The sequence below is a fragment of the Nicotiana tabacum genome, chromosome 2 (assembly GCF_000715075.1).
Source record: "Nicotiana tabacum cultivar K326 chromosome 2, ASM71507v2, whole genome shotgun sequence".
Lineage (NCBI taxonomy): Eukaryota > Viridiplantae > Streptophyta > Magnoliopsida > Solanales > Solanaceae > Nicotiana > Nicotiana tabacum.
Window position 1 is genome coordinate 82638041 of NC_134081.1, and position 13487 is coordinate 82651527.

The 13487-nt window shown below is 40.2% G+C and overlaps 1 protein-coding gene across 1 annotated transcript; it reads left to right on the forward strand.

Moving 5' to 3' along the window:
- The first annotated feature begins 8545 nt into the window (after window positions 1–8545).
- Window positions 8546–12394, forward strand: LOC107813107 (uncharacterized). Its single transcript, XM_016638323.2, has 5 exons — window positions 8546–8563; window positions 9983–10159; window positions 10368–10436; window positions 11681–11791; window positions 11872–12394. The coding sequence occupies exons 1-5, from the start codon at window positions 8546–8548 to the stop codon at window positions 12232–12234; spliced, it is 738 nt and encodes a 245-aa protein (XP_016493809.1). The 3' UTR covers window positions 12235–12394.
- Window positions 12395–13487: the final 1093 nt, after the last annotated feature.

Genomic DNA, 13487 nt, shown 5'->3' on the forward strand with positions numbered 1-13487 from the left:
CAACAAATTGCACATAACAATAAATATCATCTAGGAGTAATTTTCCCCTCACGAGGTTAGACAGGAGACATACCTCGCTGCGAAGTTCCATAACCGGCTCCAATGCCACTCAAACACCTCAACCCGATGCCCGTCTCTTCAAAACTAGACAAACAACATGCAAACCAATCAAAATATACCCTAATACGTATAATCTAACAATTTAAAATGATTCCCAACTCCGCTCAAAAGCCAACAAAGACAACTCCCGGGCCCACGTGCCCGGATTCCGAAAATTTTCTAAGATAAATTTTACCCATAACACCACGAACTAAAATATGTAACTTATTCTAAATTGCATATCCAATTTCGTGATCAAAATCCAAAAATACCAGATTGTAGGTTTTCTACCCAAAATTCTAAGTTTTCACAAATTTTCATGTTTAAATCCTTATACAAACCATGTATTTAACTTGTAATAGGTGAGAATCACTTACCTTGTGTAGATTGATGAAAATATCCCCTTGAAGCTCTCCAAAATTGCCCCAACCAAGTGAAAATAGAAGAAAATGGGCCAAATCCCGTTCTTAAAAGAACACATTGCCTAGCGACCTCTCGCACATGCAGTCCCTTAACAGCTTCTGCGGTTCCACAGGTGCGGCCAAAATACCGCTTCTGCGGTCCCCTTCAGTCCCCTGCATTTGCATATGCGGACCAGACTCCGCTTCTGCGGATTCGAACCTGCGACCAAGAATCCACTTCTGCAGTCTTGCAGGTGCGGTACAATCCTCGCACCTACGCCTCCAGCCTACCTCACTCCCTACTGCTTTTGCGACCTCGGGCTGCTTCTGCAGTCATGCAGGTGCAGGAATTCCTTCACATTTACGGCCTCATCCCAGCTCCCTTCTAGCCACTTCTGCGGTCCATTGCCTCGCTTCTGCGGGGCCGTTTCTGTGATGAAGTTTTCGCAGAAGCGGTTGCACCAGCAACCAGAATCCCCCAGCTTTCCTTAAGTCCAAAATCCGATCCGTTAACCATCCGGAACCACCCGAGGCCCCCGGGACCCTGACCAAATATACCACCACGTCCCAAAATACAATACGAACTTAGTCGAAGCCTTAAACCACGTCAAATAACATCAAAATCATGAATCGCGCCTCTAATCAAACTCATAAATTTTCAAATTTCACAATTCTATATCTTGTGCCGAAACGTATCAATTCAATCCGGAATGCTCAAATTTCATACACGAGTCATAAATGACATAACGAAGCTCTTCCAAGGCTCGGAACCCCAAATGGACATCGATAATATCAAAATCACTTCAAACCAAACTTAAGAAATTCTTAAACCTTCAAAATGTCATCCTTCCATAATAAGTACCGAAATGCTCCTGGGTGATCCGATACTCAACCCGAACACACGCCCAAGTCCGAAATCATCATACGAACCTATTGGAACCTTCAAATCCCGATTCTGAGGTCATTTACTCAAAAGTCAAACCTTAACCAATTCTTCCAACTTAAAGCTTCTAAAATTAGAATTTTCTTTCCAAATAAATCCCGAACTTCCCGAAATTCAATTCCGACCACACGTACCTGAAGTGAAGCTACTCAATGCCTCTAACCGCTGAACGATGCACTAGAGCTCAAAACGACCGATTGGGTCCTTACATTCTTCCCCACTTAAATATACGTTCGTCCTCGAACGTGCTAGGGACTGCTCCGGAGTTGTCCAAAATTATTGTTTAACACCTCGTGTACCTACCCGTGCCACCACAATCTAGTTGAACACATTAGCTCGAGTCAGACTGAAGATCCTCCCGTTTATTTAGTCAATAAGCCTTAGAACCAAATTCCAACTTCTGAATTTCTCTACAAGACCTGATTCTAACATACGAACACCGTACGAATCACCACACACTGTACCAAAACATGATTATGCACCTATGCCCAAATCACACCATGCACCACATAAGTCGGTTACCCATAAAAACATCCCCCGACCACAATAGCTGCAATTTCACGAATTCGATGCCCACAACACACCTCATGACACATATAAGTCTTGTTCCAACTCTCGCAATACTGACACGACGAAAGAGGCGTGTAGAAACTCATAACCACATGTCGAATCAATAATTCATGGAGTCTCTCCTCCTGATAATCTAACAATCAAAATGATTCCCAACTCCGCTCAAAAGCCAACAAAGATAACTTTCGAGCCCACATGCCTGGATTCCAAAAATTTCCTAAGATACATTTTACTCATAACACCACGAACTAAACTATGTAACTTATTCCAAATTGCATGTCTAATTTCGTGATCATAATCCAAAAATACCAAATTCTAGGTTTTCTACCCAAAATCCCAAGTTTTCACAAATTTACATGTTTAAATCCATATAAAAACCATGTGTTTAACTTGTAATAGGTGAGAATCACTTACCTTGTGTATATTGATGAAACTATCCCCTTGAAGCTCTCCAAAATCGCCCCAACCAAGTGAAAATAGAAGAAAATGGGCCAAACCCGTTCTTAAAAGAACACTCTGCCTAGCGACCTCTCGCACATGCGGTCCCTTAACTGCTTTTACGGTTCCACAGGTGCGGCCAAAATACCACTTCTGCGGTCCCCTCCAGTCCCCTGCCTTTGCATATGCGTACCAGACTCCGCTTCTGCGAAGTCGAACCTGCGACCAAGAATCCGCTTCTGCAGTCTCGCAGGTGCGGCACAATCCTCGCACCTACGCCTCCAGCCTACCTCACTCCCTACTGCTTCTGCAACCACCGTTCTGCTTCTGCGGTCATGCAAGTGCAGGAATTCCTTCACATTTGCGGCCTCATCCCAGCTCCCTTCTAGCCACTTCTGCGGTCCACTGCCTCACTTCTGCGGGGCCGTTTCTGCGATGAAGCTTTCGCAGAAGCGGTTGCACCAGCAACCAGAATCCCCTAGCTTTCCTTAAGTCCAAGATCCGGTCCGTTAACCATCCTGAATCCACCCGAGGCTCCCGGGACCCTGACCAAATATACCAACACGTCCCAAAATACAATACAAATTTAGTCGAAGCCTTAAACCACGTCAAATAGCATCAAAATCATGAATCGCGCCTCGAATCAAACTCATAAATTTTCAAATTTCAAAATTCTATATCTTGTGCCGAAACGTATCAATTCAATCTGGAATGACTTCAAATTTCATACACGAGTCATAAATGACATAACGAAGCTATCCCAAGGCTCGGAACCCCAAATGGACATCGATAATATCCACTCCAAACCAAACTTAAGAAATTCTTAAACCTTCAAAATGCCATCCTTCCATAATAAGTACCGAAATGCTCCCGGGTGATCCGATACTCAACCCAAACACACGCCCAAGTCCGGAATTATCATACGAACCTATTGGAACCTTCAAATCCTGATTCTAAGGTCATTTACTCAAAAGTCAAACCTTAATCAATTCTTCCAACTTAAAGCTTCTAAAATTAGAATTTTCTTTCCAAACAAATCGTGAACTTCCCGAAATTCAATTCCGACCACATGTACAAGTCATAATACCTGAAGTGAAGCTACTCAATGCCTCTAACCGCTGAACGATGCGCTAGAGCTCAAAACGACCGATCGGGTCCTTACATTCTCCCCCACTTAAACATACGTTCGTCCTCGAACGTGCTAGGGACTGCTCCGGAGTTGTCCAAAATCATTGTTTAACACCTCGTGTACCTACCCGTGCCACCACAATCTAGTTGAACACATTAGCTCGAGCACGACTGAAGATCCTCCCGTTTATTTAGTCAATAAGCCTTAGAACCAAATTCCAACTTCTGAATTTCTCTACAAGACCTGATTCTAACATACGAACACCGTACGAATCACCACACACTGTACCAAAACATGATCATGCACCTATGCCGAAATCACACCATGCACCACATAAGTCGGTTACCCATAAAAACATCCCCCGACCACAATAGATGCAATTTCACGAATTCGATGCCCACAACACACCTCATGACACATATAAGTCTTGTTTCAACTCTCGCAATACTGCCACGACGAAAGAGACGTGTAGAAACTCATAACCACCTGCTGAATCAATAATTCATGGAGTCTCTCCTCCTGAAAAGAATCATTACCTCATTATGAACAAAAATAATGATATTTTCTCTTTAATGTACCTTATATAAGTCTGATTGCACTAATTTCAGGTCCAATAATCTCGCCTCACCCAGTACAAGTTGCTTAGGCAATAAGTTATCTCAAACACTGCCAAAAATCTTATATGACGCCCACAATATGCCAATAAGCTACAACTCGAATGTGTTACATAAGGAAGAACGGACTCTGGAGAAGGACTATCCAACCTGTGTAACGCATAAAACGGCCGAATAGATGCTGTAAACCTACCCAGGGATGAAAAACAAGACACAAAAAATGAGTGTAAGGAACTATGCTCAATATCTCGCTATTGCGGCAAGCAACCCGATCCGCCATGACATTGTTGCAACGTGCAACCCGATCTAAATATGACAATATTGCAGCGTGCAACCTGATCCAAAAAATATAACTGTGATGGCGTGCCACCCGATCCACACACAACAATCAAGAAGAAAACACACACAAGCTGTAACGCTTATACTTACGAAATGCATGAATATCGACCACAAGCACACCAAGTCCATAATACAAATCCTGGGGAGATGGATAGCGCCATATGCTACGAAACTCAAGCACAACTAAGGTGTAATAAATGGCCTGCATCTCAAGAGTCATCCTACTCACCTAACACCACAAGCTACACGGGACCTCAACACATGTGCGAATAATCAAGCCGTGTCACAACCCACATGGCACAATAGAGATTACACGGGATAACTGACGACGAGAATGACATCCAATGCCCGATGACTCCTCCATAAGCAATGCTAAGATGACCGAACACATCCGACCTGGCGTATAGCATACACTCATATTAGACCCACCAATGGACCTCGAACCGATTCTGATCATACCATATTGGGCTAGTTACCTTCCAAAGATCCACAATGGCCCTATTCACGACACATACGAACAACCGTCAAATCCGAAACAAACTCACACGGTCCATAACCTAATGAATAGGACACCTCTCAGGCATAAACTCTCACATTTACGATATCACCATAACCTTCATACTTTGTTTTAATCTTTCACAATCAAATGGCTAACATGCCACGCTTATACAATCTTCTTGTAGGGAATGCTCCCACGACCTTCCGCACCAGGTAGCAAAATCTGCACCTCCATACCACCAACCGTACTAATTGTGTAAGGCAAATCACAATCTGCAAATCAATACAAAATGCCTCTTCCACAAAACACCATTCTCAGGAGACATTAAGATAACGCCAGCTTACTCTAAACATCTGAATTCTTATCTGCTCACCCGAGCTCGTGACATTCTTATCAACACCGAACCGCAACCTTGATCCTAAACTTCCAATTTCCATGCCGTTCACTGCACCCATCATGCTGCTATACGAGAGTACAAGAAATAATCAAAACCCCAGAACTACTAGTAGAATGAACACTTCATTGGCTATAAACCTTTTACTTAACTCATTTTAGAAGAACCAATGCAACACACAACTAAATTCCCAAACCGCAAAAAATACAAACCTCAAGTCGTGATCTAGACCGTCATGACTCTTCTGGAATCCATTTTCACAACAAGGCCATTTAAATTAAATACCTCCCAAATCAATCAAGTTACGGTGGCTGTCAAGCCCGCACGTACATCCACAAACCACTTGTATAACTTCACACGCCGACGGAACTTATCATTGCCACAATCATGTTGATTCAACCATTACTAACCGACCCAACTTCTTTTTTAATTTACTCTGGACTTGCCTCAGAAATATAATAGCTCCATTCATAACATACCGAACTCAATCCGCACTCATCCCGAGTGACCCGAATCGCGAGACCATATCGTCTCAATACCCATGAATCATCCCATACTTCTTATGCGCACAATAACATCTCCAACTGCTGCACCCATTCTGCAAGACCTTCCGCGAATCTGAAGCTATTTCCTCCTTTCCTCCAATACTGCACCGCATACCCGATGATAACATAAAACATTCCAAGTCTCGTTCGTAATCCACTGTGAAATCTCGATCCTTAACCATACAGCGGACTCGAAATCCTTAGGCACTGCACTTTAATTCTTGAACCCACTAGGTCCATTGTTGAGAGTCACCCACTCTGACCTGATCCCGAATATAACGAAACTTCAATGCTTTGCTAGAGCATGAACACCCCCTCAAAGAAGCAACCGACTGAATTCTTTTCCTTGTACATTACATCCACAAGAAGCATAAACTCCAGGTCTTCCCAAAACCTGCACCTCAATCGATAAGGCGAAGTATAGCACACATCCATCAAGTTCTTTCCTGAATTACCCCTGATGTTTCCTTTTCATAGCCATAAATAATTCACTAATACACCGATAACCAGAAACCACACATGCAGACAACCACGCAATCCAGTTGTAAATAGTGGGCTCCCCTACTTAGCTTTAAGCTACCACCACATAATTCAGAGACCACAACGATTCCTCATTCTCAATTACCATGATCTCGCCATTAACCCGCCAAATTTCTCGAAGACTTTTGTTAAGCTTTTCATGAACATTCTGAATCATCAGTAACAATCACATATTTAACATCTTATTGGGTAGCAAGTAGTGTGCTTCGCAGAAGCTTCATCAACATCACGCAACCGCTAACTTTCTCACAGGAGATAACCCACCTGTGGATTTTCTTATCGACACATTTTAATGACGTTATGCTGGTTACAACCACCACGTAACCAGTAAATTCTCCTGAGCCCATGCTCGTCCATCAGCTGTATAAGTCTGTTCCTTCCCCATTGACATCAACTAAAATTTCAACAATACATTCCAAACTTAAATTATATTGCATCAGAAACGATAATCAAATCTTCATACCCCTCTTCATTTCAAGCAACTCCTTTCTGTCATATTCAATCTTTCTCCGTACTGTAACCACCATTCCAATTATAATCCGTGGACCTAGTCACTTTCCACCATACCTCCCAAATCGCTCAAATCTTCTTCAAGGTAAGTGACTATCCTGCCACAGAATCCCTATGCTACTCTGCTACTCCCACTTCGGTCAAACCATCTCCTTTAAGCAATTTCTCGACCTCCGCTTCTCATACTTGACCTGCTAGTAATTGACCCACCGCGAGACACCTCCTGCCATGTCCTTCCTAGTACTTCGCTGCCCAAATGTTGCCTAAAATCAAATCCATATCTGTAGCACCGGAACTATTGAATTGCTACCAACTCTAAACCTCCCAGAAGATCATCTTTCTCGAGCCATCAACATTAGAAATACCAATTCGATTCTGAACCGTTGCACACTGCTATCTCTGACAACCGCCCCTCAGGCACCATTTCACAACACCCTACCCCGAAGAAAAAATCAGAGAAGACCATAACACCGGCGAACCATAATGCATTATAGTACCAATACAACTACTCGACTCCCAATTGATAACAAGCGCCCCACGTCGCGTAAGATCGAGTAGGAAGGAAATAAAGGCACAAACCTCAATGGAATCAAACCGCACGATGAAGAAATCAAGAAGAGAAGTGCTCCTAACATCCCTGTAGCCTCTCAAAGATAAGTACAAAAGTCTTTGTACCGATCCGCAAGACTCTACTAGACTTGCTCATGACCCGTGAGACCTAAGTGAAGCTAACGCTTTGATACCAAGCTGTCACGACCCAAAATTCACTATAGGTCGTGATAACACCTGACGCCGCCCCCAGGCAAGCCAATGTTGATTTATCAATTTATTTACTCCTTTTATTACTTTCGAGATCATAATCTCCATTACTTAAATAGTATAAAATGGAATATATATGGGTAAAATGATAATAAATACGTGATCTACAATAACAAACAACCAGTAAAAGTTCTCAAAATCCGGTGTCATAAGTGCATGAGCAATTTCTAAGGAGTACAATAATACTACAACGTCTGTCCCGAATGTAATAAGACAGAATAAAATAAATAGTACAATGGAGACTCGGTGGTCTGTGATGCATAGCCTGGAATGCAGCTCACATAAAGTCTCCTCAACAGGTGCGCCTACGCGCCAAGGTGATCATCAAATGAACCTGCCAGATCCTGCACATTTAGTGAAGAAGTGCAACATTAGTACGTAAATCAACGCGTACCTAGTAAGTATCTAGCCTAACCCCGAAGAAATAGTGACGAGGGGTCAACATTAACACTTACTAAAGGTCCAATAAAATAATATAATAAGACATAAGCAGATATGAGGCATACGTCAATGATGGGGTAAATCTGCAAGTTACATAATCTTCCAATTTCTTCTTTCAAAGCATAAATTTCTAAATCTTGTATTCTACCTTAAAAGCTCAGAAAAATGTCACGTGTTATTATCAAATAAATAAGGAATACCATATAAAATATCGAGCATCAGTGAAAAGTTTAGCTCGTGAATATTCGGACTACTAGCGATATAATGTACGATTCTGCCGAGGTTGTTCGGCTCGATCCGGAATAATGTGTACACTGCTTAGGGTCGTGCGGCACGAACCATAAATGCATCTATATATTGTTGAGGCGTTCGACCCGCTTCACAAGGAAAAGGAAGGAAGTTACCGAATTATGAGACACATGTTTACAATATAGTACATGAGCACATAACGAATATAATCTTTATGTTTCTCAAATAACTCGCCCACAACTCAAAGTGTTAGGGCTCGGCCTATTATACATATATTTATATCTAAATCAAATTCAGTTATAATTTTAATTGATTAAGCCAACAAAATAAGTTCAAATAATTCAAATATTATATTATAAGATCCTAAGTCTACCCGGACATAAACATGCTTTAGCTACATACAAACTCTCGTCACTTCGTGCATACGTAGCACCCACAACTAGTTGTACATAATAATAAATATCACCTAGGGGTAGTTTACCCCTCACAATGTTAGACAGGAGACTTACCTCGCACCGAAGTTCCATAACAGGCTCCAACACCACTCAAACACCTCAACCCGATGCCCGTCTATTTAAAACTAGACAAACAATGTGCAAACCAATCAAAATATACTCCAATACGTATAATCTAACAATTTAAAATGATACCCAACTCTGCTCAAAAGCCAACAAAGACAACTCTCGAGCCCGCGTGCCCAGATTCCGAAAATTTTCGAAGATAAACTTTACCCATAATACCACGAACTAAAATATGTAACTTATTCCGAATTTCATGTCCAATTTTGTGGAAAAATCCAAAAATATCAAATTTTAGGTTTTTAACCCAAAATCCCAAGTTTTCACGATTTTCTATGTTTAAATCCATATACAAATCATGTATTTAACTTGTAATAGGTAAGAATCACTTACCTTGTGTTGCTTGATGAAAATCTTCCCTTGAAACTCACCAAAATTGCCCCAACCAAGTGAAAATGGAAGAAAATGGGCCAAATCCCGTTCTTAAAAGAACACACTGCCCAGCGACCTCTCGCACCTACGGTCCCTTAGCCGCTTATGCGATTCTACAGGTGCGGCCAAAATACCGCTTCCGCGGTTCCCTTCAGTCCCCTCACTACGAGAAAATACCTTTTTCCGACTATAAATTCCGACTACAAAATGCCAGTCGCAATTTTTCGACTACTGTAGTCGGAAACCTCATATTTATTTATTTATTTTTAAGAATTATTCCAACTATATTTTTGACTAATATAATCGTAAAGTTTCGTGAAAAATTTTGCGCATATAATTTTTCGACTACCGTAGTCGGAACATTAGATAGTGAAGTCAAACAACTTTTGACCAAATGGTTCCGACAGTTGTAGTCAGAATTTTATTAATTAAAAAAATTAAATAATATATAGTTTCCGACTACAGTAGTTGGAAGATTGGAAGATTGGCAGACCGTACTTAGCGACTACAGAAGTCGGAAAAGTTAAGTTATTTTCTACCTAATCCCTTATTTTTCTATTTCTTTTTTCCCACACACACTCTCTCTTACTCTGTGTCTCTCTCTATACTCTCTCCTTGCCTCTTTCTCTCAAGTACGCTCTCAACGGCACCTGCAAAATTCGTGACGGGTCTTCATCAAGTATGCTCTCTCTCTATTTCTCTCTCTCTCCGTTTAATCTTCGGCCAAGACTAGGGTTTCGTTTTTAGTGTGCAAAATCAACGTCACCACTATGGTTAATGTTAAGATTTTATTTACACCTTAGAGGCATAAATGTTGTTGTAAGTGATTATGCCCTGGATATTACTTGTAATACAAATTACATTTACATATTTCTTCAATTTTACAGATCTCTCTGTTGGTTTTCTCCCTTCAAATAGTGGAATATAGGAGTGCCCTCAATGTTTCCAGATCTTTGGTAGTGCAACTATATTTTGATGCTTTATTTAGTCGTGCTTATTGAAAATACCGATGGTGACCCAGCTTTTGCTTTCTTATATCTACTGTCTAATTAGTTGATTGGATAGTGCAAATAGAGAATCTACCGTAAGAGCACTGTAATGCAAATAGAAAATACCAATTGTGACCGAGCTTTTTCTAGACTGTTCTTGTTCCATTTTTAAACAAATGTACATAGGAATTTATGTTGTAATTTCATATTATTTTGGTACTACTTGCTTGGAGTTCGAGCTTTTTTTTTTTTTTTTTTTTGTGTCCTATTTTTTTAGTCTTTCTGTTTTCATTTGGATGTTTGAAAAAAGGAAACAGCTTCTTGCTTCTTCTTTTTTGTCCTATAAAAACTGTTTTGTCCTCTCTCCCCTCTACACAGACACACACACTCTATCTCTATATGTATGGATTTATGTGTATATATATGTATTTGTGTGTGTGTGCGCGTGTGGTCTGTGTGTGTTCAATTTGAGTGCTGAAAGCACATGTTAATTAGTCTGTAGCTACTTAGTGTCAAAAGCTTAGGAGATGTTAAATTTGAGTGACATGGAACTTACAATAGTAGTTGGAATGAACTAATTTTAGAACTACAAAAATAAGAGTAAACTTATATTGAGATGGAATCTCAATCTTGTTGAACTACATGGGAGTTCACTCAATTGACTAAAAGCTTTAAGTATTTAATAAGTAAGGTGCTATATTGCAGAGTTGTACTTCTTTTTCCGGGATAAGATTAAAATAAAATGTTAAGAATATTTGTGAATATGTCAAGGCAGAGAGTAAGAACAATAAAAGGTCCTGTCTCTGTGTTTCTATTGGTACACTTTTCTTTCATGTAAAATGCATTGTTGCAGTTTGGTTTAGATGCAGATACTTAATATACCTCAAGAATATACACCCCTTTTGTATTTGTGATTGATATTATTGACTTCAGAGCTTTTCATTCTCTTCACAATTAATTGTCAAAATCTGCTGAAGTCTTAATTAAGTATTACTGGTTTCTTGAAAGCAACAAAATGAGTTAAAGTAAGAAGAAAAACAGTGACTTCATACAATGAGTTAAAGTAAGAAGAAAAACAGTGACTTCTCTTCTATGAGTTTTGCTGCGCATCGACGGATATTGGTAACTTTCACCTTTATTTTTCTTGGTTTTGTTTAAACACAATTAAACTTTTTTCTAAATTATATATCCTATTAATTTTGCAAGAAAAGTTAAAAGGGGGATCAGTATCTCATGCTGAGGTCTTTGCGGAGACACATAAGAAAAAGAAGAAAAACGGTTCAAGAAAAGGATGGGTTGAGATATGTGCATCGGAACAATATGTAAGATCACAACTTTAAGACTATTTTCATTTTGCTTTGATATTAATTTATTTATATAATCCTTATTACTTTTATTTCAGGATGGATATCATAGAAGCTTGGATGAATGGTGTCAGACGCAACCTACTTCTGATGATGGTATCTCAATCCAACGGTCACCCGATGATATAGTTTCAATATGGACAGATGTGGCAGGTGGTGTATCCAAAGGAAGAGTTTACGGACTTGGAGTACACCGACCTTCCTCATTTCGTCCATCGCCATTATTTTCGGATGCTCCTACTGCGCAAAATCAGGAAGAAATGGACACAATGCGAAAGCAAATTGAGTTGCTGTCGAAACGGTGTGAAACAGCCGAAACTCAAATTGCTAGAGTGGATAAATTCATGAAAAAACACATGCCCCACTCTTATGATGATGAAGAGACTAAATCTAATGCATAGTAGTGGTTTATGGTTGATTACTATTCTTGGATGTTTAGATTTATACATAGACTTTATGGTAGATTTGGATAATGTGGTATATATGTTTAGACTTTATTATATTAGTGTCGATGTGTATTATCTACTTAGACTTGATATTGAATATTTAGACTTTAACAAATATTTTGTTTTGATATTATGGGATTTGAATGTTTGTTTGTTGAAGTTGGAATTGGTTGGTTTGATTATTAGATTGTTTAGTTGGAATTAGTTGTGTAGTTGGAATTGGTTGGTTGAATTGGTTGTTTATAGTATTGGTCAATTGGCAGGCGGTGTGCATAATAAAATGGAAGTATTCTGCCAAAAATTAACCTAGATTTTCGACTACTGTAGTCGAAAAATGTACCCAGAATAATACATTTTCCGACTACTGTAGTCGGAAAGATTATAGAAAATTTTCAGGAAATTCAACATTCCGACTACTTTGGTCGGAAAATAAAATAAAAATAACTAATAAATAATTATTATTTATATAATATTTTGGCTACTGTAGTCGGAAATATTTTTTAAAATAAATAATAATTTTTTTTATTTTTCGAATACTTCAGTCGGAAAATAGCTCCCTTTTCAAATTTTTGGCGGAAAAACTTTTCGACTACAGTAGTTGGAAATATTTTTCCGACGTACCTTTTTCCGACTACTCTAAATCAGTCAGAAAGTAGTCGAAATAGGTACTTTTCCGATTATTTTTGACTATTTTGGTAGTCGAAAAATAGTGAATTTCTAGTAGTGCCTGCCTTCGCATCTGCGGACCAGGCGGCGCCGCACCTGCGACCAAGAATCCGCTTCTACGATCTCGCAGGTGCGGCACAAACCTCGCACCTGCGCCTCCAGCCTACCTCATTCCCTACCGCTTCTGCGACTCCCGGGCCGCTTCTGCGGTCACGCAGGTGTGGGAATTCTTTCGCACCTGCGGCCTCTTACCATCTCCCTTCTAGCCGCTTCTGCGGTCCACTGCCTCGCTTCTGCAGGGCCACTTCTGCGATGAAGCTTCCGCACAAGCGGTTGCACCAGCAACCAGAATCCCCCAGCTTTCCTTAAGTCCATAATCCGATCCGTTAACTATGCAGAATCCACCCGAGGCCCCCGGGACCTTGACCAAATATACCAACACGTCCCAAAATACAATACGAACTTAGTCGAAGCCTTACACTACTAATAATCTGCTAAAAACCGACCAACTATTTCCGACCAACGTTGGTCGGTCAAAAAAA